The sequence below is a fragment of the Camponotus vicinus genome, unplaced genomic scaffold, assembly GCF_025532165.1.
Source record: "Camponotus vicinus isolate PSW18456_S1 unplaced genomic scaffold, iyCamVici1.0 SCAF_7, whole genome shotgun sequence".
Lineage (NCBI taxonomy): Eukaryota > Metazoa > Arthropoda > Insecta > Hymenoptera > Formicidae > Camponotus > Camponotus vicinus.
In genome coordinates this window covers 3,036,305-3,060,824 of record NW_028141979.1, presented here as the reverse complement: position 1 = coordinate 3,060,824, position 24,520 = coordinate 3,036,305, and the positions used below count along the sequence as shown (strand labels likewise).

The 24,520-nt window shown below is 27.2% G+C and overlaps 1 protein-coding gene and 1 non-coding gene across 7 annotated transcripts in view; both read left to right on the top strand.

Annotated features, from left to right (window-relative positions):
* The first annotated feature begins 4,448 nt into the window (after window positions 1–4,448).
* Window positions 4,449–24,520, top strand: part of LOC145974076 (orexin receptor type 2) — a 35,678-nt gene continuing 15,606 nt past the window's right edge. For 3 of the 6 annotated variants that reach the window (XR_014439621.1, XM_083103833.1, XM_083103829.1), the window contains exons 1-2: window positions 4,449–4,756; window positions 8,781–10,009. Coding sequence is in view for 5 of the 6 variants with exons in the window: in XM_083103833.1 (XP_082959959.1) it covers window positions 9,566–10,009 (444 nt within the window). In the remaining variant the exon portion in view is untranslated. Of the gene's footprint in view, window positions 4,757–5,593; window positions 5,994–8,780; window positions 10,010–24,520 lie in introns of those variants that run through there. The other 3 variants (XM_083103831.1, XM_083103830.1, XM_083103832.1) reach the window with 3 other exon arrangements.
* Window positions 13,208–13,346, top strand: LOC145975258 (U11 spliceosomal RNA). Its single transcript, XR_014439931.1, has one exon. It is a non-coding gene; the product is annotated as a U11 spliceosomal RNA (small nuclear RNA).

The window sequence follows — 24,520 nt, the reverse complement described above, 5'->3', positions numbered from 1 at the left end:
TATGCATTACATCATTAATTATACTTTTACTTTTAATTACGTAAGAAACTCAATTTGCATAAGAAAGTCAAGTTTTCTTCTTTGCAAAAGAAACTTAGGTGATCAACAAAGTAATTAATTAAAATTAAATTAAAATTACGGCGAAAGAACATTCTATCCTCTTTAAATATTTTTAATGATAAATTAAAATTGTTCTTTAAATTGCGATACTAATTACAGATATACGAAGTATTTGTAATATTGAGTCACTTATTATCTATAAATTCTTTGAACAATTTAATTTGAAAGTTAGTGTACGTCATTTAAATTTGGGACACTCTGCGCAAAATCGTTATTTATATATCAATTAGTTTTTCATCCATTCTCTCATCGAAAATTTTACGAATCAATTAGCTTTCCATTAATGTATTTTTAATGATGAAACGATTTAATAATATATATATATATATATATATGACCGCGCGATGAAAAAGATATTATTTTTATTTTTAGTATTATCCCAGCAAACACCAAGTAACAGTTATATAATTGTTAGTTATAATTTCCTACTCAACAATATAATTGTTATCTAACACATAACAGTTATATAACATGTAACAGTTATATTGTTGAGTAGAAAATTATAATTAACAGTTATATAACTGTTACTTGGTGTTTGCTGGGATGTGGTAAAAAGTCACGCGCTCATTATTTTGGAATCGCTGGTTAATTGCAATTAAATATAGATATATGTTGGACCCCTTTATCCTTTATCCTTTATCCTTTAAGCTCCCAACGGTGTATAACCTTTTGCATATTTCAATACAATTTCCCGGATACCGTACTCTTGCTATTGTCTCTAGACATCAATATTTTTTTTTCCTTTAATTTATCCCATAATGTTAAAGTATGTTACAGTGGGACAATCGTTGTGATAATGCGAATATAATAATCGTTGTGATGGTAGAATGGAGAAAAGTGTTGTTTTTATATACACATTTGGATAAATATATATATGTATATAAAAAAATCTACTTTTTTTTCATTTTTATTATATTTATCGATGATTTGTCCGTTTGATCTTAAATTACACGGACGCTCACTATTTTTATAAAATATGAAATATTACGAGCTTTTGCACTTTATTTATTAGCATATTTATAAGTTATTCCTACAAATATTAGCATATTTTTAAGTTATTTCTACAAGTATTGCGTGTCAACTAACATGATGCCATGTCAAAAGTTCTTAAATGCCATATTGATATTTTAATTTTAACATGAAGTGTTATTTAATCCAATGATTAACATTTTTAAGTTAAAAAAGTAGCTGGAAATATGACACAATGAAAAGGTGAAGTATGTTCCGGTCGCATGCATTCGTGTATCATAGATTTTTGTCTCTCTTTATTTTCTTTTCATATTAGCTAAAATTAGAGAACCTGTATTTTAAGCAGACTTGATGTAACATTACAATCACATGTTAAAATATTAAATACATAGTAAATGTTATGTTTCTCGTTTAATTTAATGAAATTGTAATTATTTGATTAATCGAATTTCCGTGAGTTTATCCCTCTCTTTAAAGTATGTATTTTGTATGTATGAATAATATTAATTTAATATTTAATATATAGTAATTTTTAATAATTTAATATTTAATATATAATAAATTTTCCTAGTGTTTTGCAGTTCTTCTAAAAATATTTTGTTATTATTGTATGCTTTTTATCATTATTATTAATATTTCTATTGTACATTATAGTATTGTTATAAATATTTTGTTATTATATTCTCGTTACAACATTATTAAAATATATTAACGCTTTTCCGCAAATATTTTATTACAATTGATCATCTCTAAAATGCTTTTTTGGCACAAAATAATGCGAATAATTGCCTTCCATTGTATTGCTGATATAATTTCCTTGGTATATTCAACATTCCACATTTATTAGAAATAGCTGACATTAGGTTTTATTTAGATAAATTGATCACTTTCTTATTCTTTCATTCATTATTTTTATTTTCGTCACAAATCGATTTCAATAATCGGCTTTCCACTTCGATAATAATTTTCTTCAATATTATATTTTCTATATCGATAAAAAACGTCTGTGACATATTGAGTTTAAATGAAATAAAAATATTTACTTTTGTAAATCTTTTCATTTATCCCCTACCTTTCCCTTTCTTTCCAGTCCTTTCCACGCATTCATGGATAAGAATATAAGCGTATAAACCATGCCGAAGAGAATCGTAAAACATGTTGGTGGTGCTGCAAGCTTGACGCAATACATAATACTTCTCTCATTCGTTCATGTGCATTCGAAAGAGGTCGCAAAAAAAGAAAATGCATTTTTTTCAAAAGATTAAAAAAGTTAAGAATAAAAAAGTTTTTTCAAAAAACTGAGCGTGTGCATAACTAAGATTATTTGTATTACGTTAGTTCTCTTTTTTCATTTTCTCCGGATTCTTTTCTCTATTTTTCTTTCTCGACTTTATCTCTCGTTGATTTGTTACTTGTATTTGTTCTCTGTATTTATTCCCTTGGTACCATTGGGACATATATGTTTCCCAAAAATAATGCTATACTAAAAAAAAAGTTTATAAATACTACACAAATAAATAAATACACACATATGTGTTAAATTTTTTACAATTTAATTTATATTTTAAATGTAATACTAATATTTTCTTCACTATTGAAAAAATTTTGAATATATAATTAAGAAAGCTGTGTTATTAAAAATGATGTGATAAACAAAAAAGTATGTTTGGAATTGTCGCTTATGCCTAAAATTTTTAAAATAATAGTGAGTTAAAAACATTTCATATCGCAAATGATATAAAAGTTCATCATCCGTGAAGGAAATGCATAGAAAATGTTATTAATTAAATAACTTCTAAATTGGAAAATCTGTCACACGAGCTGTCGCAGTGTTTTGCTAGAACATACCTCTTATGATACTATTCCCACGTCTATTCCATAAGGGATAAGATTAATTAACTGGTATTAACGCGACGCGAATGTGGAATGGCAAGTGGAAAATACGATTGGAGATAAATCACCGAAGATAAGATAGTAACGATTCAGTGGTTGATGATGAATGAACATGCAAGTAAACATCGAGGGACGATAAATACCTCGATAAAAAAGCCTCACGATTTGTTGAAAAATGATTTGTGATGTGTGATTTTTAGTTTCGCAAACATATCTTAAACGCGCGATATACAATCTTTTAGATATGCGGAACAATTTTTAACTAAAGTGAAATATGTTTACAACGAATTTATTCTTTAAACTTAAGACGAAAATTTTTTTATGAAAAAATATCGAAATATCAATAATTCTTGAAATATTAATAAGTTCTAAATATCGAAAAAAAATAAAGATCTTTTTATGACTTAAGCTTTAGAAGCAGATTGATAATTAAAAATATTATGTTTTTTAATTTCAAAGCAAATTTGTTTTGCTTTAAAAGAATTTCTTCAAGGATTTAGTTATTCAATTTTTTAATATCAAGATAAAAATTATAATAAATAATAATTTTTCTTGACAATTTTAAGTTTAAATATATTTTTATATAACTTTTTATACAACAATAGCCGCAAATTATATATAATACTTTTAAAGTTAGAGATAAATTGAATAGCATAAGCATATGCTAAAAAAGTTTTGCCATCATAAATCATAATTACAAACTTTTAATTATAGAAATGATTAATTATGTATATATATAGATCATAATCAGACTATTGAAAATGTAGATATATTTCTTTGTTATCTCAAGAAAGTGAAATGAGAATTTAAATTAATGCTAGAATATGCTAAGAATATGTATGCAATGGGAACAATTTTCTAGAGATTGCGTCCATATTTTATGCTTATGCTTGTCAAAACAATTCAAGAATCACTTATTCAAATGCCTGAATCACTTATCAAATAGGTACAAGTACAGTGAAAGTCTTTCTTATAATTAACATCCGAGTTCAATAATTAACGAATAGATTTTTATAAACGTAATTCCTAAGTATTTAATTCAATTTATAATATTAATCAAAGGATTAATATTTCAATATTTTCGAATCAATTTATTTTAACATTACTGTCTGTCATTATTAAAATAACAAAAAATATCGTAAATCATAAGTCCACAAAATGAGCCAATAATAAAATCCTCTTTTATAAAATATGATGACAAGAATAAAATTGCTGTAGATTTAATGACTTTTTAATAGCGCACTTTATCGCGCAGATTAATGTTTTCGAAATTACTCAAGAAATATAATTTTGCGGAAAAAGCTTACGTTTTTCAAATGATTTTATTTTTCAGGACCGTATAATTTAGAAACTATTGAAAACAAAAAATTTTAAAGATTGAGCAATTGTTAGCTTACGGCGCAGCGTGATCGGCGTTTACACCTCTCGGCGTCCCTTAATAGCGCACCTCAGTTTCGCAGTGTCCGCCGGCGCGTTCGCATCCTTTCGCATCGAAGGAGCTCTCGGCGCTGCTCCAACGGGGTGAATTTACCTTTCTGAATTTCCTCCGTTGAATTCCATCGATTTAATAATCCTGAGAAATCATCGCGATGGTCCGATTTCATTTTTCGCCTCGCGAAAGTGTTCCGCGAAAGCACGAATCAAGTTAAAACTTTGTGAAGTCGTGCAAACTTTGTCTCCGCAAAAATATTTAATCTAAAATTATCTGAATAAAAATATCTTTGATTTTTCGCTCGATAGAATTATGCTGGCAAATTTTTCGATGAATGTACAGGTAATAATTTTAGCGTATTAGAATTTTTAATGTTTTTCCAAAAATTATCTATTTATGAGAAATTAACGAATTGGCTTTGAAAAACATTGACTACATTGTAAAATTTAAAAGTATTAATCAAATATCAATGGAAAATCATTATTTGTATATAAATAAAAGCTCTTCTATACAAATACAATTAAAGAAAGTAAACTAGGAAAACAAGAGCCAATATACACACAGTATTATTGATATTGTGCAACAGCTCTTATTTTCCTGATTTATTTCTTTTAATCATATCATTATTTATATCATTCTAGAATTTATATATGCAATATTAAGTTTATTCTGGTACTTTATATGATTTTTTATATTACTATTTTTTTACTACTATTTTTTTATACTACTTTTATACTACTATTTTGTATACTACTATGTAAAAGTGTTATTTATTGACACAAGTAGCTAAATGTATAATAAAATGTAAAAATTCATTTAGATTGTAATAAGTAATGTTAGATTTTTTTATTGTAAAATAAATATTTTTTATTTATATATTTCTCAATCTCAAATAATTAAAAATAACATTTAATATATTTTAAATATTAAATTATAATCTCATTTGTGTTAAGAAAATAAGTATTTGTTGCTATATATGTTTATAGATAATTGTACAACTCAGTTTATTTTTTATATTTTAAACTCTGTTTTTTTTATATTTTTTATAATCTTATCTATGTTATAACGTGTTGAGAATGCCAAAAATATTTTTAATATAATTCTGCATATTTAATTATAAATACCTACGTATATAAGAAATAAGAATTTAATCTTGTAGAGTATAACGGAAATTTTCACTTAAGAAAGAAGGATTACTGTTACAAACGTATCATACGAGAACAGTCACGCGATTTTTCATCGCATAACAAGCTAAACGTGATTGTGCTTTTGCGGGTATCTTTAAAGTATTATCGTGTATATACATTTATATCTTTCAACAAGAGACAAAAAAAGAGAAAGAGGAATTTGAAATAATGAATATTGCGGCTAATTTTTGATTGGATTTAACTAGTTGTTTTTGGCAATTGGCCGATGTCAGGTAACGATCTCGATACGTGATCGCAACGAACGAAGCATTTATGCAGCGATAAATCAGCGTAGAAAACTTTATGACGAGACTCGGTACTAAAAGTCCACGACGTATTTCCATTCGTATTTGAATGCGGGAATATATTTACTTGGCTTCCTATACATTCAGGTACCTCACGCTTGTTCTCTACCCAGCAAACACTAAGTAACATCTATATAACTGTTAGTTGTAATTTACCACTCAACAATATAACTGTTAGTTGTAATTTTCCACTCAACAATATAACTGTTACATGTTATGTAACTGTTATATAACATGTTATGTAACAGTTATATGTTATATAACTGTTACATAACATGTTTTTTGTTGAGTGGAAAATTATAACTAACAGTTATATAACTGTTATTTGGTGTTTGCTGGGTACTATACAGACTACTCTCTAGTCAGGTATGATATGAATGAAACATCGCGCATACAAAAAGAAGAAATTTATTAAATGGCAAAAGATGCAAAGCAATTTAATCTGATTAAAGTAGAAAATAAAAATTCAATTTTACAGACGACAAATCTAGAAGGAATAGTTTATTTATTTTTTTACGTATAATTATCTTCTTTCCAATCGTCAATAACGCATAAATCCTGCCATGTATACACATACTCAAAGTTAAATTAATTTTTGGCAGGTACAAAGGAGTGCGGAAATAGTGTCTCATAGACATCTCGGCGACTCAATTTCCTGTAATTTCCTGTACTTGAGAGGCGTATCTTTCTGTTTGCATAGTTAATTGCATGCGTTAATTGCATTGTTTCGTATTCGCAAAGAACGAGAATTAATATTAAAATATTTTTATAAATATGAGAGTTACATTAGAATCTTTGTTGAATTTACGAATTAAAATAAGACCACAAATTTAATTTATATATAAAGTAGGAGATCGTTCTTTCGATTATTCTCAACGGGACAATGAAAGTTTTAGTAAACGTCTCGTTCCTCGTATCATGTGAGGATGCTCGACGCGATAAAAAAGGAAAAAGAACTTTAACGGGACATTAGCACTTTGTTTATTGCTTAGCGCTTTCTAGTTTTAGAAAGAAAAAAAGTGACAAGAAGTTTTTGATAAAAATAATAGTTGTATCTTGCTCTCTCCACTGATGATTAAAATTGCAAAAATAAAATTATTATTCTAACGCAGAAAGAGAGATAAAGATAGAAATTTTAAATATTAAATTCTAAGAAATATGTAAAATCTACATAAATTAATTTGGATTAATAATTGTGATATTTTGCAATACTTTTTCGCGAACATAAATAAATAAATAAATTCATATTTGAAATTCAAGTTTGAAAAAAATGTAAATAACTAGAGTTAAAGAAGCTTATTAATCTTCAGCTTTATGCACTGTTTGTAATATTGACAGTCGATTAATAAAAATATCAATGTGTATGTTAATAATTTTTCATTCCACAAGATATTAGAAATGAAATATTTTCCGTAAATTGAATTTGAAAATAAGTTATGGAATACTATTCTTATCATTAAATTCAAAGCGGGATTTATATTTTATATAAATGGGCGATATCTAACATATTGAATTATATTCGTATAAATAAATGAATTGCGACTTATATAAGTTTTGACCCAGAAAAGTGGAACAATACGCGTACGATTTTTACCATCACACAACTAATTTTTCATCAACCATTTCGATTCGATAAAATAGTTCGATAGAGAAGGCGATACAAACTTTGCTCAATAAATCATTTGAAGACATAGAATGAGAACACGTAATAACTGCCACTAATAATTTACAATTATCTGGGGATGTAATCTTTTCTTAGGATTATGTCTTACATCTCTACATCTCATTTTCTATATCTACATTTTACGATAAGTCTACTTTATTGAATTAAAGCGGCGTTGTTGATGGAAACTCGTAATTTGCAAGAATTGACCGGGTGTACTTCATCCTGTGTCATTAACAGCATAATTCAATATGTCCGGCATAAATACTACGTCGACCTACTTTATCGTATCGCTGAATATTGAGCTTTTAGATAAAAATAATCTGCAATTACGAGATCACTCAGATTCAACAGTCGCAATATGAATCAATGAATGGCTTTAATCAATGAATGCATTTACGAGAAACTTAATTACAACATTGTTCTTTATTTGCCTATATAAAAATGTTTAATTTTTTTGCCAATACACATATGCTATTTGTGATTCTAAATCAAATAAATCAATTTAATTTGCAAATTAATCACTAAGAATATTAGAAATTCCGAGATTTGAAAAGCTATGTGACGAATGTTACTCTTTGACATTTGTAGATAAAAATTGACTCCATATTTTACATGGGACAATGACACGTATTCGTTTTCCGATTCTAAAGACTTTCTAAGGACACTGATTTATTTCTAACATTTGTAACTTTGCGTGCGACCGCGATTGCTTCGTTCTCTTGCCTTAAATCAATCGTTTTATTCGTTGTTTCTCGCATAAATACAAATCGACTTAATTGGCCGAATGTTCGCTCTCATTTCTCCTTCCATCATTTGTAAAATTTCAACCCCCTTTATTAATTGCATCCGTTTAAATAAATAAGCTGCATGTAAATTTAAATGTAGAAGCAGCATGTAAATTTAAATGTAGAAACGCATAAAACAACTAAATAATTTTAAAGATATTAATGTTATAAAAAGACATTTTATTTTTAGTGCAAAAAATTGAAATATTTTAGAGTCATTTCCTTTGGCGGTTTTACTAGAAGAAAAAGAATTATACACCTAAAAGATACATGTATATACGTATGTATGTATGATTCATACTGCAATTTTATCTAACATTTTTTTCTTTTTAATATCTCGTCACATTTCACACGTGCTTCATCTTATATAAATTTAATTTAATTGTTTTAAATTTAATTTAACAATATATTTTACACACACAGTATCTAGCTATTGTAGACGAGGATTGTACGAAGAAAAGGTGGATTTGGCATTTACGATTTTGAGCTATTCAAAGCTTGGAATGAGCATTTCCTGGAATTCGGTACTACTGACTTATATAGTGATAGTAGAAACGGACTTGGAATTACATCAAAGTTGCAGAGTTTAAGTGCATAGTATGAGAATATTATATCTGATGTGCGGGTAGCGCACAAGAGATGAATGAATACTTCTCCGAGATCACGTTCTATTCTGTGCACAGATATGAGAAACTGATTACAATCGCGTATTGAAAAGCGGAAGAATCCATAATTCTTGCTTCAAAGAAATTCTGCGTTGACCCGCATTGCACCCAAGTACGGTCATGGTCGTAGAAAGAAGAGAAAAAGGAGAGCCATAAACTTTAAAAGCGTGCTGTTGGAAACGCCAGGCATCAAAGAGCTTTACGAATAACTTATATTTGTATGATTTATTCGACTACATGTAATTCGTTCAACTAAATCCTCCGCTGTACGTCGACGTCTGTGAAGTGACATTTGTGTCATTTTTTCTACGAATGCGCGAACATAACTCAAGTAAACATTCGATTAAACGAGTGATTTATCTATACGTACGTGATTTATCTGCTCAAATTCCATCGATCGATGAATACCTATTATACAACGCGACAGAATGTCAATATTAGAAACAAATCGCGACTAATTAAATCATTTACGCGGCATATAATTTCACGTGATTTGCGGCATTCTCGATATATCGCGTCAAAGATGCAGTAAAACTTTAAAACATGAATGTCGCTGTCTCGATCATCGTCCCTTGGTTAATGTCGATGAGCGACGCGCTCGACAATGGGGTCGATTACTACTCGTTCACGGACAACGACGAAGATCTCGAGTACGTCAATGCAACGAATTGCACGAACGACTACTGTATCCCGGATGAGGATTATATCGGATTGATGGTACAACATATATTCCCCAAATTCACCGATTGGGTGCTGATCGCTATGCACAGTGTCGTTTTTGTGGTTGGTCTGATTGGCAACGCGCTCGTCTGCATGGCCGTCTATCGAAATCACTCGATGCGAACGGTAACTAATTATTTCATTGTCAACTTGGCGGTGGCCGATCTCCTCGTCCTGCTCATCTGTCTACCGCCATCGGTTTTATGGGATGTCACGGAGACTTGGTTTCTCGGATTGAAACTCTGCAAGGCCGTGCCTTATCTCCAGGTAAGCATTTATCTTTGTAAGAATTATTCGCAACACTTCCGTTTCTATCTTCCGAATATTTGCTTAGAATTCAATCGGATCGCAGCAAAAAAGATATATGTTGTTTTTATTCCGACAGCGGAATTTAATATTTGTATCTTTAACTTTATTTGTGTATCTTATCGTAATGATATATTAGATTATCTCTAATTTTGATTAAACTAATTTAATTTTGCAATAAAAAATCAAAACTTTTCAAAAAGACCAAACCTCGTGATCCATTAAATTCTCTTATTTAACAATTTAAACAGTCTTGTACCAACTAATGTCTTCTAGCTTTTCTTAAATTAACTTGGCCAAACTCGTCAAATTCTAATATATCTTTACGAAGAAAATTGGAAAGGTGCTTAGTTTACAAATTGTTTTTTTTCCGAATTGCCTTTTGCAATTGATAAATAGAGATTCGGCAATAGATCAATTTACTTGGACCTAACTCCACTTACAATCTACTTGGACTCTTGCTTGGATAAAAATGAGATTGGTGTGCTTCGTCCAAACAAATATTAATTAAATATCGTTTCTACAAAATTCGACAATCGCAAGATATTAAAAGTAATATCATACATGAATTTATATGTTATTTATTATTTTATTGTTATTTTTATTAATACTAATATTATATTAAATTATTATATAAACGGATAATTTTAATTATTTCTGATGTGCAAATTTTTAATTAATTGTGAAATTTTATTCCATATCACGATTTAAATAATTTATATATGCTGTACTATATATTATAATAATTTTTAACATATAATACAAAGACTATCTTGCTCTTTTATCTTGAAAAGAAATGATATCACCAAGCCTTCTCAAGTTTTATTCGAAAACTTCTCGATGCGAATGACGATAAACGAATGCTCTAACATACATGCATATGGGAATTCTTTAGAATAAGAATGATAAAAATCAAAATGAGGAACACGAGTCGTGAGCTTCGGCGACTTTTACGTATTCAAAAAGTAAAACGTAGAAAAAAATTTTTACAATTTAATCTTCGTCTATATATTTCTCGATTTAATATCCCAAAACGCATTATATCCGCGAATTTCATAGAGACTGGATCTGATTCGCGATATATACGATGTGATATTTGACATCGTGACAAAAATTGAAATTCGACATTCGCGAAGGCAGCATCACGTATATCCCATTTCCCACAAGTTTTAGGAGATGCTGTGGTATTCTTAAACGCGTCTTGGCCTTCTCGGAATCATTGGGGAGGAAGTCACAAGTGAAATACATTTTATAAAACTAGTTTCCGCCTTCGCCTTCTATTTTACTTTGACATCGATCGCTATGGCTATCTCGGATAATAATAAAAATCAAATCTTCAATTCAAAAATTAAAAAAATATACAACTACATATTAACATGCAATGTTTGTTACATAGAGATGTATCAAATTTTTCCATAATTAAACAAAGTAAGTAGTGTATAAGGCTTTTTTTATATTACATGTAAGGCTTTTCACATTTTTTCACAGTTCTATAATCATATTTTGACACTAAAAATATTGTTTATGTTTAATAAATATAAAAGTCCATCTGCATAAATGTATACGTTTTTAGTATGCACTAGTATACATATACGTACGGGATACTGTGCATGTTAGAAGTGAGTTACGACTTCCTAAAATTCATTTTTACGTTGAGAATATTTTGGCATTTAGCCCTAAATTCGTTTCTAATATATACCTTCGCATCTCGTTTACATCGTAACCTAACCCTTTAACAATGTTATGGGATGAAGGTCGAATTACGTTTGTTGCATGTATAATTTTAACCTTTGCGCGTATCTAGATGCGATATAAAATTCAACCGCAGTCCCACGAGAGGAAAAAGGAAATATCCCTATCTAAGAAAAAGCACTATCATAAAATGCCATGGGACATAATATAATAATTAAAAAAAAGTAAAAAACAAATAGATAAAATATAAAAAAGAATAAACTAAATAGTATATGTATTAGAATAAAATATAAACAGTATATAATAAAATAAATAGTATATATTGACACAAGAATACAGTAATAATATAAATTAACACATTTAGAGAACTTTGCTTAAAATCACGTCGGTTCAGTTAATTGAGTTCGGATAAACAACATTACATTCGACTGAACGTGCAGCTATACGATTCAATGCAAAATTACCCGTTCATATATGACATATATATGTGGATTTATGCGGCGAACTCCCCCATCGGCACGCAACATCAATAAATCAGTCATGTAATAAAAATACTTTTCGTTCAGGTACAGTTAAGTTGATTACTATTCTCGAATTATACTACTTTACTGAAGTATACTACTTTACTGAAGATTACTTTTGAACAAGTTCCACAATGTTTATTTCATAATAAATGCACGGTTAACTTCATCTAGTTAATGCATTGCTTTATAATGAAATTCTTCATTGAATCAATTAATCAGCTTATTGTCGGATTTTGTTGCTTTGATACATTTAATATGATAAAATGTAGTCGAATAATTAAAGCTTTTGGTTTGTCATTACAATATATTACGCAATGTAGATTGAAATATATAATTTAATCGTTTTACTTCTTGCATATTAAAATAAGCTTGTATATATAAGTTTGTACAATATGCGAAATATTATGTGTTTAATTTTTCTTATAAATGAAAAATATATATTTAAAAAATAAATATAATCATAGTAAAAAAATACAACACAGAATATAATAACTATTAATATAATTCTGTTCCATATATTTATTTTATAAATATTTAAATTTTATATGTCTTGATCATTTTATGTCTTTTTGTGACTTATTTGAACTATATTGTCAATACTGTTTGCAAACAATACATGTTTTCTTAGAATAAATTAATGATAATGGCTGCGGTCAAGCGGACGCTGAAGATGTTTTGAAGCGTTTGATTGACCAATCAGGGTAAAAGGAGTAAAGATTTCTTTAACCTGATTGGTCAATCAAACACTTCAAAGCATCCTCAGCGTCTCTTTGACCGCAGCCAATATCGCGGATTTGAATTCAAAAGAGAAGTGAGTCATCAAAGAGTCTGACAGATATTAGTATCTCAAATGCGCAATAGATGGCCGAGCGAGCTACACTTATCTCGCATCTATTTTCCGACACGATGAGTTTATAAGGCCGCAAGATGAAGCAGTTGGCTTAAAAAGGGTGCTCGCTACTTCAATAGCGCGTCATGTCGGTTTAATGTCGGCATGGCGGGGTATGGCCATCAAGACATACCCAGTATGTAATTTTTGGAAACGTGAGGCTGTTGGCTGCCAATTCAGCACCGGCGCCTCCACCTAAGCTTTACATCAAACAAAATACCTCTAGCCGTTTACAATAATTTTTACATACACTTGTTTTATTATCTTTCCTTTAGCTTAATTTATTTTTAAATATATCAAGATTTTATATATATATATATATATATATATATATATAATCTATATATTATTATCTTCTTGTTGAATCTATGTATATCTTTTCATTTAGTTATTAATGACTATTAATCTTAATATATCTAAAAATTAATAAATAATTTTAGAAAATAAAACATGTGTTAAATAAAGATAATTGTAAAAAGTGTAAGGTATTTTACTTAATATAAAGCTTAATTGAAAGCATTGATGCTTAATTAGCAAACAATCTCGTATTCGCAAAAATCCCATATCACTGTTATATATACAATAATATAATTAATAAATAGTAATAATAGAGATATTGATAATATAACCATTACATAAAATTTTTGCATTAACTTTACCAATAGTTTCAACGAAGTTAAACTATGTTCTTTTAAAGTAGACAAAAGAGCTTTTTAGCAATTCAGATATATGCGCATAAATGAGAAACCTATAAAATACCATCCGCTATCTCTTCTCAGAGGAAAATTTTATATAACGCAATTAAATTTTAATTAAACTATATACATCATTCCGTATGCAAAATATGTACATATTAATAATCTCAATATTGACGAAATTGTATTCTGTTATAAGAAAAATTGGACAAAAACGTGCCATTGAAAAGAAATAAATAATTTTTTCTAAAAGTTTTTTCAACATTTAAAAAAATAAAAAATTTATACATTATCTTTAAAAATATTATACATTCTGATGATATTATTTTTTATGAAAAGATTATTAAGAAAGTAATTTTTTAAAAAACAATATTTATTAAAATATTTTATAAAAAACAGTTCACTATTGACAAAATTAAACAGAATATAATATTAAACGATTAAAAATTTTGAAAATATAGAATAAAATATTTGTATGTATAAAGTTTTATTTTTAAACAAAATTTTTAAATTACAAAAAGGAAAAAGATGCAAAACGACAAAAGGAGATAATATTGTGGTATACTTTCTTCTATTTCAAGGAATAAAAAGAAAATTTAACATTTAAAAAGTAAATATAATTATGTAAGAAGAAGAAAGAGAAAGATATTGTATGTACAACTAACTTTGTCACAATATCTCTCACACATACACATGTATATTTTATATTTAAAATAGAATGTATATTTTATTACATGTATTACACTTGTATATTTTATTTTTAAAATAGAATGAATTTTTTAATTCATACTTTGATAATCATTACTAAAACACATTGACATATTTATCACAAGAAAGTTAACAAGGGCATTCAATTTCTTTTTATTACCCAATACATTATAGTTTCCAAGTCACGTACTATGCAATCTTATTATTGTTTCATTTCTTTTTTATATTTTTTTTCTTTGACTTTTGTTCCCATCGTAACTTTGGAGATACAATTATAGAAGAGAATTAATTTCTAGATTTTTTAAACTTTTTAGTAATATATATATATAATTTTCTTTTTTTCCTAGATCAGAGAAAATAAACTTGAAACTTTTAGAGATTAGTGAGATAATATCTTTAATAAGATAATATCAGTTTTATAATTAATAATTAAAGTTAATTATTGATATCAGTATTATTTTATAATTTATTTTTATGAATTAATATTATCATCGAAACTGAAAATATATATAATAGTCTCCTGAAATTAAAAATCCAAATAGGCGCTGAAAAATATCATAGAACTCGGAGAACTAGAATAAAACTAATATTATTTCAATTGATTACTTTTATGCAACGCAACGAGAAATCGATGCGTGTCATTTATCTTTTCATCTATGAGCAAGCACCGCAGTTTTGCGGATGTATATGTGACGTATGTTGTACCGGTATTGATCCTATATGTAACTTGGAAAGTATGATATCGTCTGCTATTGCATATTCATAATTAACAACATTCACATTTGGGTCTTCCCAAATATGATATGAATGCAAATTCATTACATGTATGAAATTCATTAGTCGAGTAAATACAAGTCACTTATGTGTTATTGTGATAGGGCATTATTCTCATAAAATTCATGTATAATAATAATTTTTTGTACAAATCGCGCGCGCGTATATAAGAAAAAATTATTATTATATTCTCAAAATATATTTACAATTTCGATAATTTATATTTTCGAGAAATAATTAAATAAATTTAATTGTTATTAAAATAAATTGTAATCATCAAAGAAATCGTTAATCAATATAAATGTACAATCAAAATTTAATTTATTATAAGTAAAATGGGAAAAAACGATTTTTATCCTGACATATGTTGCGCATGGTATAAATCTATGCTTTCGTTTATTTGATCATTTAAAACATACATGATACTTTAAAGTTCGACAACAATAATATATAAAGTGAGAAGGATTAATTTATGGGTACTTTCTAACACGCATCATAGAGCAAATTATACGTTAATTTATTATACATAGTTATAAAAGAATTCGCATGTTATTATTACGCTTGATTATACATTTCTTGATTAAGTGGATACGTGCTCGTGCATATAAATTCTATTTGTTATGTTCATTCCGTATCCTGAGAATGCATTACAGCATCATATAAAGCCAAACAAAGTTTTCATTACATTGCATTCCATTGAATATTAAAACGATAGCGCATTATTTGCAGTAGTAACATTCATTCTTCTGTTATTACACAAACTTGAATATTTTACTACGTATCGCGATACGATAAAGTCACAGTACAGAATACCCTGCGATACCCCTGAAAATTTCGCGCAATCTGTATTTTGGTAAATAAAATATGAATTGATTACCCGTGTTTATTATACGACAAGTATCGACAATAGATCATCAATACTGTCAGGATTTATCATGTACATGCGTATATAATACGAGACAGTCCTGATATTTACACATCACGTAACGTTACCGAATAAAAATCGCGAGAATAACGCTCGTGGAATTCGGAACAAACGAACTTTATCACTATTATTCCGTCCCATAGATCGAGAATGGAAATACGCGCTGGTAGAAAACCCGCCAGTGTTATATCGATCTGTTCGTGCGTGCGAGAGGAAGTAACGTAGATCGACCGTTCGTGGCTGTTCTAATTTGTGCAAAAATCCCATTGTAATTAATCCTATTAAAAATGATATCTGATAATACAACATAATTATCACGTATATTATACAAATCATTGACGCTGCGATTGCGTTATTTAATCTTTCGATCTTAAGCTTTAAACTCTTGAATTAAAGTTTAGCTCAATGTGTGTGAAAATCAGAAAACATGTATTTTTAAGAAAATTTATCTCTCTATTGTGCTGAAAAAAATATTACATCCCAATAACACACGTAACCGTTTTCAATTTTATTTAAATTTTAATCCCTCTGATCAGGAAAATTTGCTTTTAATTTTTAATTTGATTAAACATTTTCTTTCTTTGCAGTTTATATAGTTACAGAGGAAAATAAAAAAGTGATTTCCCTTATATAAATGATTTGCCATCGTCTGCTATCGTTAAATTTTGTCTAATTGTAAGATTGAAGTAATCGATAATGCTAATAATTGCCAATCGTTAATTTGTGCGACCCGATCTTTTGTGAATATTAAAATCTTCTATCTAGAATATTCCATCCTCGAATATAAAATTTATTATTAGATAGCGTTTATTATTAAAAAATCACATTGAAATAAAATACACAGGAGAAATATATATTTTCTATACCATTTTTCTGTAATTTGTAAATAAGTTAAAGAGAAAAACTATGATAAATTAACACTACAATAACGAGAGAAAAATAACTTGATGCGATAGCCTATTCGTGCAATAGCCTATTCGTGTTGCAAAGTCGTCTGAGTATAATTTATGTTAATCTAGCGTAATATCCACTCGTTTTATCACCCATACCTTATCAGCATCCAGAGCAAAGATATCGTACAGTGGTAGTTTATTGTATCATTTAAATAGCAACATTGATATTTTCAATTGATTCAATAAAGATAATAAATAATCTTCAACATTGAAATTTATTATATTGAAGGAAAAATTAGTTTTAAATTCGTCGAAAATTTATTAAAAGAAATATGTAATGCTTTTTACGATAAATATTCATATTTAATTGTATATTTATTAAATGTAAATATTTATTAATTTATATTTGATTATACTTTCTCATTTTCTTTGTTTATCCTCATTACGGTCAAATGTAATTTTCATGTTGACACATATGTCGGGCGTGTATATTCACTTTTAATAATTATAGGTAAAAAAATCGTTCACTAACGACTTTTGGCGAAATAATGCGAGCCATTATCGCTTTTATCACGAAGTCTATAGTGCTGCAGCGCCAAAGCCAAAAGGCAATCGCACACCGGTTAGGACTTCGTCGTTCGATAAATTAATCGGAGATATATCGTTTCCGTGATATAACACGTGTGACATGACATTTCGCGACACAGATAAAAAAATCGTAAACGTACATAGAGTGATCTAAAAATGACTGAAAAGTTGGAAAATATTTATAATGTACTTTTCTCATAAATTATTCTGTAAAAAAGGCAAAAGTATCGATTTAAAGTAGTTATATATGTATTTTAGATTAGGTTTCTACATATTTAGGTTTTTTTATTTTTATTTTTTTGCAAAAGATGCTTATTGATGCCTACGATGTGTATTTTTATTATTGCGACTCTATTTCCAATACAATTTACTTTCAAACGACAAAATTCTTCGGTTGCTGTAAAAATTATATATATTATTCCTATTTTATGTTATAAAGAGAATTTTTTAAGTTTATTATTGTTTGCAGCGTAACATGTAATTGCTCTTTATATTTATTTATAACGAAATGTATTGACAAAAAAATGCAAAATTGGTGTAAAACTTCGTAAAATTTTATACATATACATGTGTATGTTTATATAGCTTTTAATTGATGCAATATAAAATTTCGTGTAGCTATTAACAATGTTTACAAAATGCATAAAAGACTTTATTGAGATAATAAAATATAAAAAGAATAAATATAAAGAGAGTTTTACGTACACGCAAAAGTAGTATAATTAATATCGTTCTTTGATATAAATTTTAATTCTAATAACTCTGTTTATATGGGATCGTATAATTTTGTTTTTAATAAAAATCTTCTATTATACATATATATATACATAACATGTTAGAAATGAAATTCATTTTCGTTAATTTAGCATAAGAAATCAAATTCAGATGATATAATTTCAAATGCTTATTTATTGCTTTAATCTCGAATACAATTTTAGTATTAAAATGTGTCTTGAATTAAGTTTTACAATATACTATTTTAGAACTTAGTACGCGCAAAATAAATTTTGTATTCGCGATATACTATTTTGGAAATTAGTATTCGGAAAATAAATTTTCGATTATTCTTTATGTTTTAAAACAGAGAGAGAGCTTAAGATAAAAAATAAATTAACATTTATTGGTATAATGTACAGTAGCCAATTTATAGAATATAATGTAAAATGTCAATATATTATATCTAATGTAAAATATTAATATATCTTAATTATATAAATAATATTCAAAATAATTAACATTTCAAAAAGTAATTATCGCGTACAATTAAATATTTATTAGTACTATATTTACAATACTAAGATAGATTATATATATCTATATAAAAAATTATTAATTATGCATATATTTTATTAAATTTTTTAAATATTTCAAAATAAGATTTTAAATATTTTATATTTTATATTACACAATGATGTGTTAAACACATTATCATTGCTAGCAAATATTTTTATAAATAACAAAATTATAAATTTTATAAATTAACAAAAAATTATAAATTATTTACCTTACAATTGCAGCTGTCACCCAATGTCTTCTCGAGTTTTTTTTCTCCTCTCTTATCTTCTGCTGCTCCTTCTCTCATGGCACTTAAATTTCACTCACTCGCGAAAACATAATTAATTATCGCGCGCACTGATTACTAAACAATCACTAGAATATGAAAATCAAGCAACACTTTATGTAATATTCCGATAATCACGCACGATACATGCTTTATTTTTATTGTAACGTGAAATTGCGAAAATTACAACTACAAAATTATGATCTATTCAGCAGACAAAAATTGCAAGCAAACTCAAACAAATCTGTATTATTAACAAATAATATACGCGTGCATTTTATATAACAACTTTATTATCCTGAATTTTGTAAAAAACTAAATAAATATTTGAAAATTAAAAATAAATATCCAGAAAATATGCAAAGAACATATCATTGTTTTATCGCGATAAATTTCGATCATATAAAATATACGTGTCTCAAAATATCAACAATATACAAGCGTCGAATTTATGTAACATATGATTAAAAAATATAATGAAATATAACGATTATATTTATTGTTTAAATATAGCAGAAATCGCGAATAAATATGCAAAATTTTTTTAATTTAAAAGTAAAATCAGCATTTTTATCTTATTTTACGTTAAATAACTTTGCGACATTATGCAAGTTGTGACCACAAATTAAGACGCAATATATACGAATTGCAAAAATTTTTTGCGCTGATTGTTTGCAGGATATGATCGTTCGATATCTTGGCACTTTATCATGATATTTCGAGATACAGAGAGCATTTAGCATCATTACCATTTTCATTTAGCCCCATCGCGTGAATGACAACAATCCAATCCACATACACTTTAATGTAATAATAACACTATACGCGTTATAAGCCAAACAATACAAAGATCAAATACCGTGTGATCATCAAATCGTCACGAAATATTAACATATACAAAATAAAAATTCATTCAGAATATTATATTGCTAAATATTAATAAATCGTAAATGTAAATCGTACGATCGTCACAATTATTTTCATAAAATTCTACAAATATTTTCATATTTGAATCACTCGATTTTATGATTCGTGTATTATTTTGTTTTTTCTCAATTCGAAATAATGGACAAATTATATTTAAATCCATGAAAAATTTAAAATACATGGTGAGAAGTATTTAAATTCTTTTTTTCTATTTTAAAAAAATAACTATTGTTCTTTTAAAAAGCCTGCAATGAAACAATAATTCACAATTTTTATAACGCTATGATTTTTATGTTTCAATCTTTATTTGAAATGTATAAATAACGCAAAATAATTGCTTTGATAAATAACTATGTCCACGAATTATCAATCCTGAGAGTTAATTAATCGCATGGAATAATCTCCAATTATTCATAGAGAACGAACGGGTTTGGCATTTCCTAGTAGTGATTGTATTTCAAGAGATACTATGACAATACACACATATCGTATTATCTCTCAAAATACGATTGCGACTAGCAAAAATAGCGAAACCTGGTTAATCAACAAATAATTGAAGATTATTAATTTGCGTAACTAATTAACTCCTGAGATTATTTCTATGATCGTTATACAAAATATATTTGCTTCGATAGATCGCTTTGACATAAATGTATCAAAGCGATCTATCGGAGCAAATATATTTTGTATAACATATACAATATAATATACATTTCATAATTAAAGCTACAACTTATAGAAATTATAAATTATTATTTTATTGCAAATTATTTTTATAGACAATAATTATCTCTTTAAGTAAGTCCAAAAAATTTAAATTTTTTTATGACGTGCCTTATATATAAATCTTTTATGCTTATTTAAATATAATTTTCCAATTATTTTCAGATTGAAAAAATATATTAATACAAATCACGAACTAAGTGAATATTATTCAAGTAAAGAAAAAATCTAAAATATCTATCTATCTAAAGATATTTATCATTTATAAATAATTTATGAAATTATTGAAATTACAGAACAGAACACATTATATACATTTATTTTGTACAGAAAGTTATTTTATACTATTTCATATCGTGTTAAATATTTTGTAGTGTAATTGATAATCTTTAATTATTTATGGAACATAATATGAGAGATATAATACGATAATACGGAATATCCAGTGAGACATTTGCTTGCTCGAGTCTTATCATGCGAATGATGATATAAACGACCTGCGTATCTCTTGAAATACAATCACTACTAGGAAATGCTAAACCCGATCGTTCTCTATGAATAATTGGAGATTATTATTCCATGCGATATATGTAACAACACTTTCTACACTGGATAAGATGAAGGTCAATTATAATAAACTGTTACACATTGTTCGGTATTTTTTGGTTTCGGTATATTTTTCATATAGCCTCTATTGTTTACATATCACGATCTTGTTATTCATGTTATGAGGCGTGAATGAGCAGGCAACGAGTCGCTTTGTGTATCGTAATATTACCTCTCGAAATGTAATCGTAAGTATTAAAAGATGTTAACGCCATTATTATACTTAGTGATTATCAGTCCAAACAATTAATTAATTATCGCAATTATTGCGATTTATTTAGTTATTAGTTGCATAGGGTCGGGAAAATTATCAGAGTAACATGATCGATAACAGAGTTTTACGTTTCTCAATCATTAGTAAAACATTATAATATAAGATAATTTGACTCTGCGACGTATTTAATTAATAAGTACAGTTCTCTTATCAACTTTATATTTATTAATTAATTCACATATCATAAATTTAGTATTTATTATTTGTAATTTACTAAAGTGTGTCTTTTATTATTTATTAAATCGATATCTATTGTTTAAGTTTGCATATTCTTAAATATTCTACGAGTATTTAATTTTAATTTATATATTTATTCATATTTATATCACAATAGAGAAGTATTTATTAACAGAGATAACATCCTGTGAATTTGGCATAATATTTGCGAAATCGTGATTTTGACGATTTCCCATTGCAATAAAATGAAATGCGCATCGTATGCGATTAATGTCGGGAACGCTATGTAAAGTGTCACGCAATTGTCATATTCTATCTAATGATTACATGTATACGATCGCATCGTATTTAAACGCATTTTTGCGAATAAATAAAAATCATGATGAAAAAATAAAGAATAAAAAAACCAAGAAAAAATCGAGAAGACATCGGATGATGTCAGAGTAAACAAATATTTAATTGTGCCCTATAATTATTTTTTAAAATATTAATTACTTTTTGAACATTGCTTTATATGATTTGGATACATTAATATTTTTGTAGATCAAAACGTTAAATTCTATACCTATGCTATTGCATATACATATCGTATCGATAAATGTTAAATTATTATTTATCTTATTCGAAATAAACTGAGAAAATAATCGAAAACTTATTTTACGAATATTAAATTTAGGAATTATGTATCTTGAGAACGGTAATTCTCAAAAAAACATTTAATATCAGAATTTAAAAAAGAGTAATTATTTATTTTGAATGTCTAAATGAGATATACATTTTTTATGAATAAACATGTATTATATCTGTCAATATCATATATAAAAAAAGTTACGTTTATATATGAGAAAAATGTATAACAATAGTCGTTAAAATAAAAATGAGTGTTTACTTTTTTTAGAAATGAATGACAGAACGGAAGAACAATGTCCCCGCAAGCTGTGCAACTGCAAATTGTAGGGAAAAGAATCTTTTATCTGCGACTGCATATTTTAAAAATGTGAAATTCAATCTCGCAAATTTGTACGTATACTTCATTTGTGCAAACACTAGCCATATGTTACAAATAATAAATTTGACATTAAAGCAACAATAAATTAACCTTTGATTATATGCCATGAATTTTCTGATGAATGAAGAGAGTTGTTATTAAATTAACAAAAATACACGGTTTCTTTTTAATATATTAAAAATAATCATTGGATTCTAATTTATTCTAAAAATATCATTTTCAGAAATAAATTCACATCTACAGATCTCCTTTCAAACACATTTTACAGATCCAAAAATCCTAAGAATCAATATATAATGACTAATATGTAATAATTTCGTTATTAATTTCGTTATTTAATTATTCGACATCGTTATCGAGGGTGTGCGATAAATTCTACACAAAAATAATATGCATTTGTATCACGATTCTATATGAAATCATATATGTTGTCACGATATGTTTACACGATATGTAGGATCGGCTTTGTGAGACAGTATACAATGTGTCATCTGCTTCGACGATCAATAAACGTAATTACATTATCTTACAATATGTAGTTGCTTCCTATTGTCCATCTCATTAGACTTTATTCATGACAATATCGTAGACCATAGCTTTAAAATAATATATACATGGAAGTAATATCGAATATACAACAATATACATATATGACATTCTTCACGAGAATCATCAAGTAGGATGATTATATTAAGATATATAAGAGGGGAAACGAGATGAGCATATCTTTTCTTGACGATGGAATTATATTAATAATAGCCTTACGTATGTCGTTACTCTGACAAATTGCGTAAGATTATTCTATGTAATACTACAACTCAGCTGCGTAATTTTCATAATATAAATAAGTGCGCGAGATTGAATTTCACATTTTTAAAATATGTACTTACGAACGAAGGATTTTTTTCTCTGTAATTTGCAATACACAATTTGCAGGAACATTGTTCTTTCATTATTCATTTCCAGAAAAAATAAGTACACATTTTTATTTCAATGACTATCGTTATATATTTTTCTCATGAACGTATTCTTTTCTATTATATATGTGATGTTAACAGTATACGGTTATTCGCACATTTATTCAAAAATATATATCTCATTCAAAATATCACATAAGATATAGATTGCAATTTTGAAAAATCCATTCAATACTGCAAAAACACTTTCTTTCTACTGAATATACAATTATTTTAATTTTATAAAATAAATTATTTAGAAAAACAATAAAGTCGTTCGATTAAGTAAAAGCTGCATAAAAAAAATTTTTTGTTGAAATGTTATACAATACGTTATAATATAAAATTGCACAAAATTATTATACTCTCCGTTACGTATTGTATAATTTGATTGATCATCTCCATCGAAATGAAGGAACGCAATATTGCCAACAAAGCGTACACATTATTGATTTTACGAAGAAAACCGTCACAACTTAGAACTTCTTATTTTTTATTTTTCTTAAAATGAAATAAAGCCGCAAAAGATCTAAAATTATATAAGAAAAAAA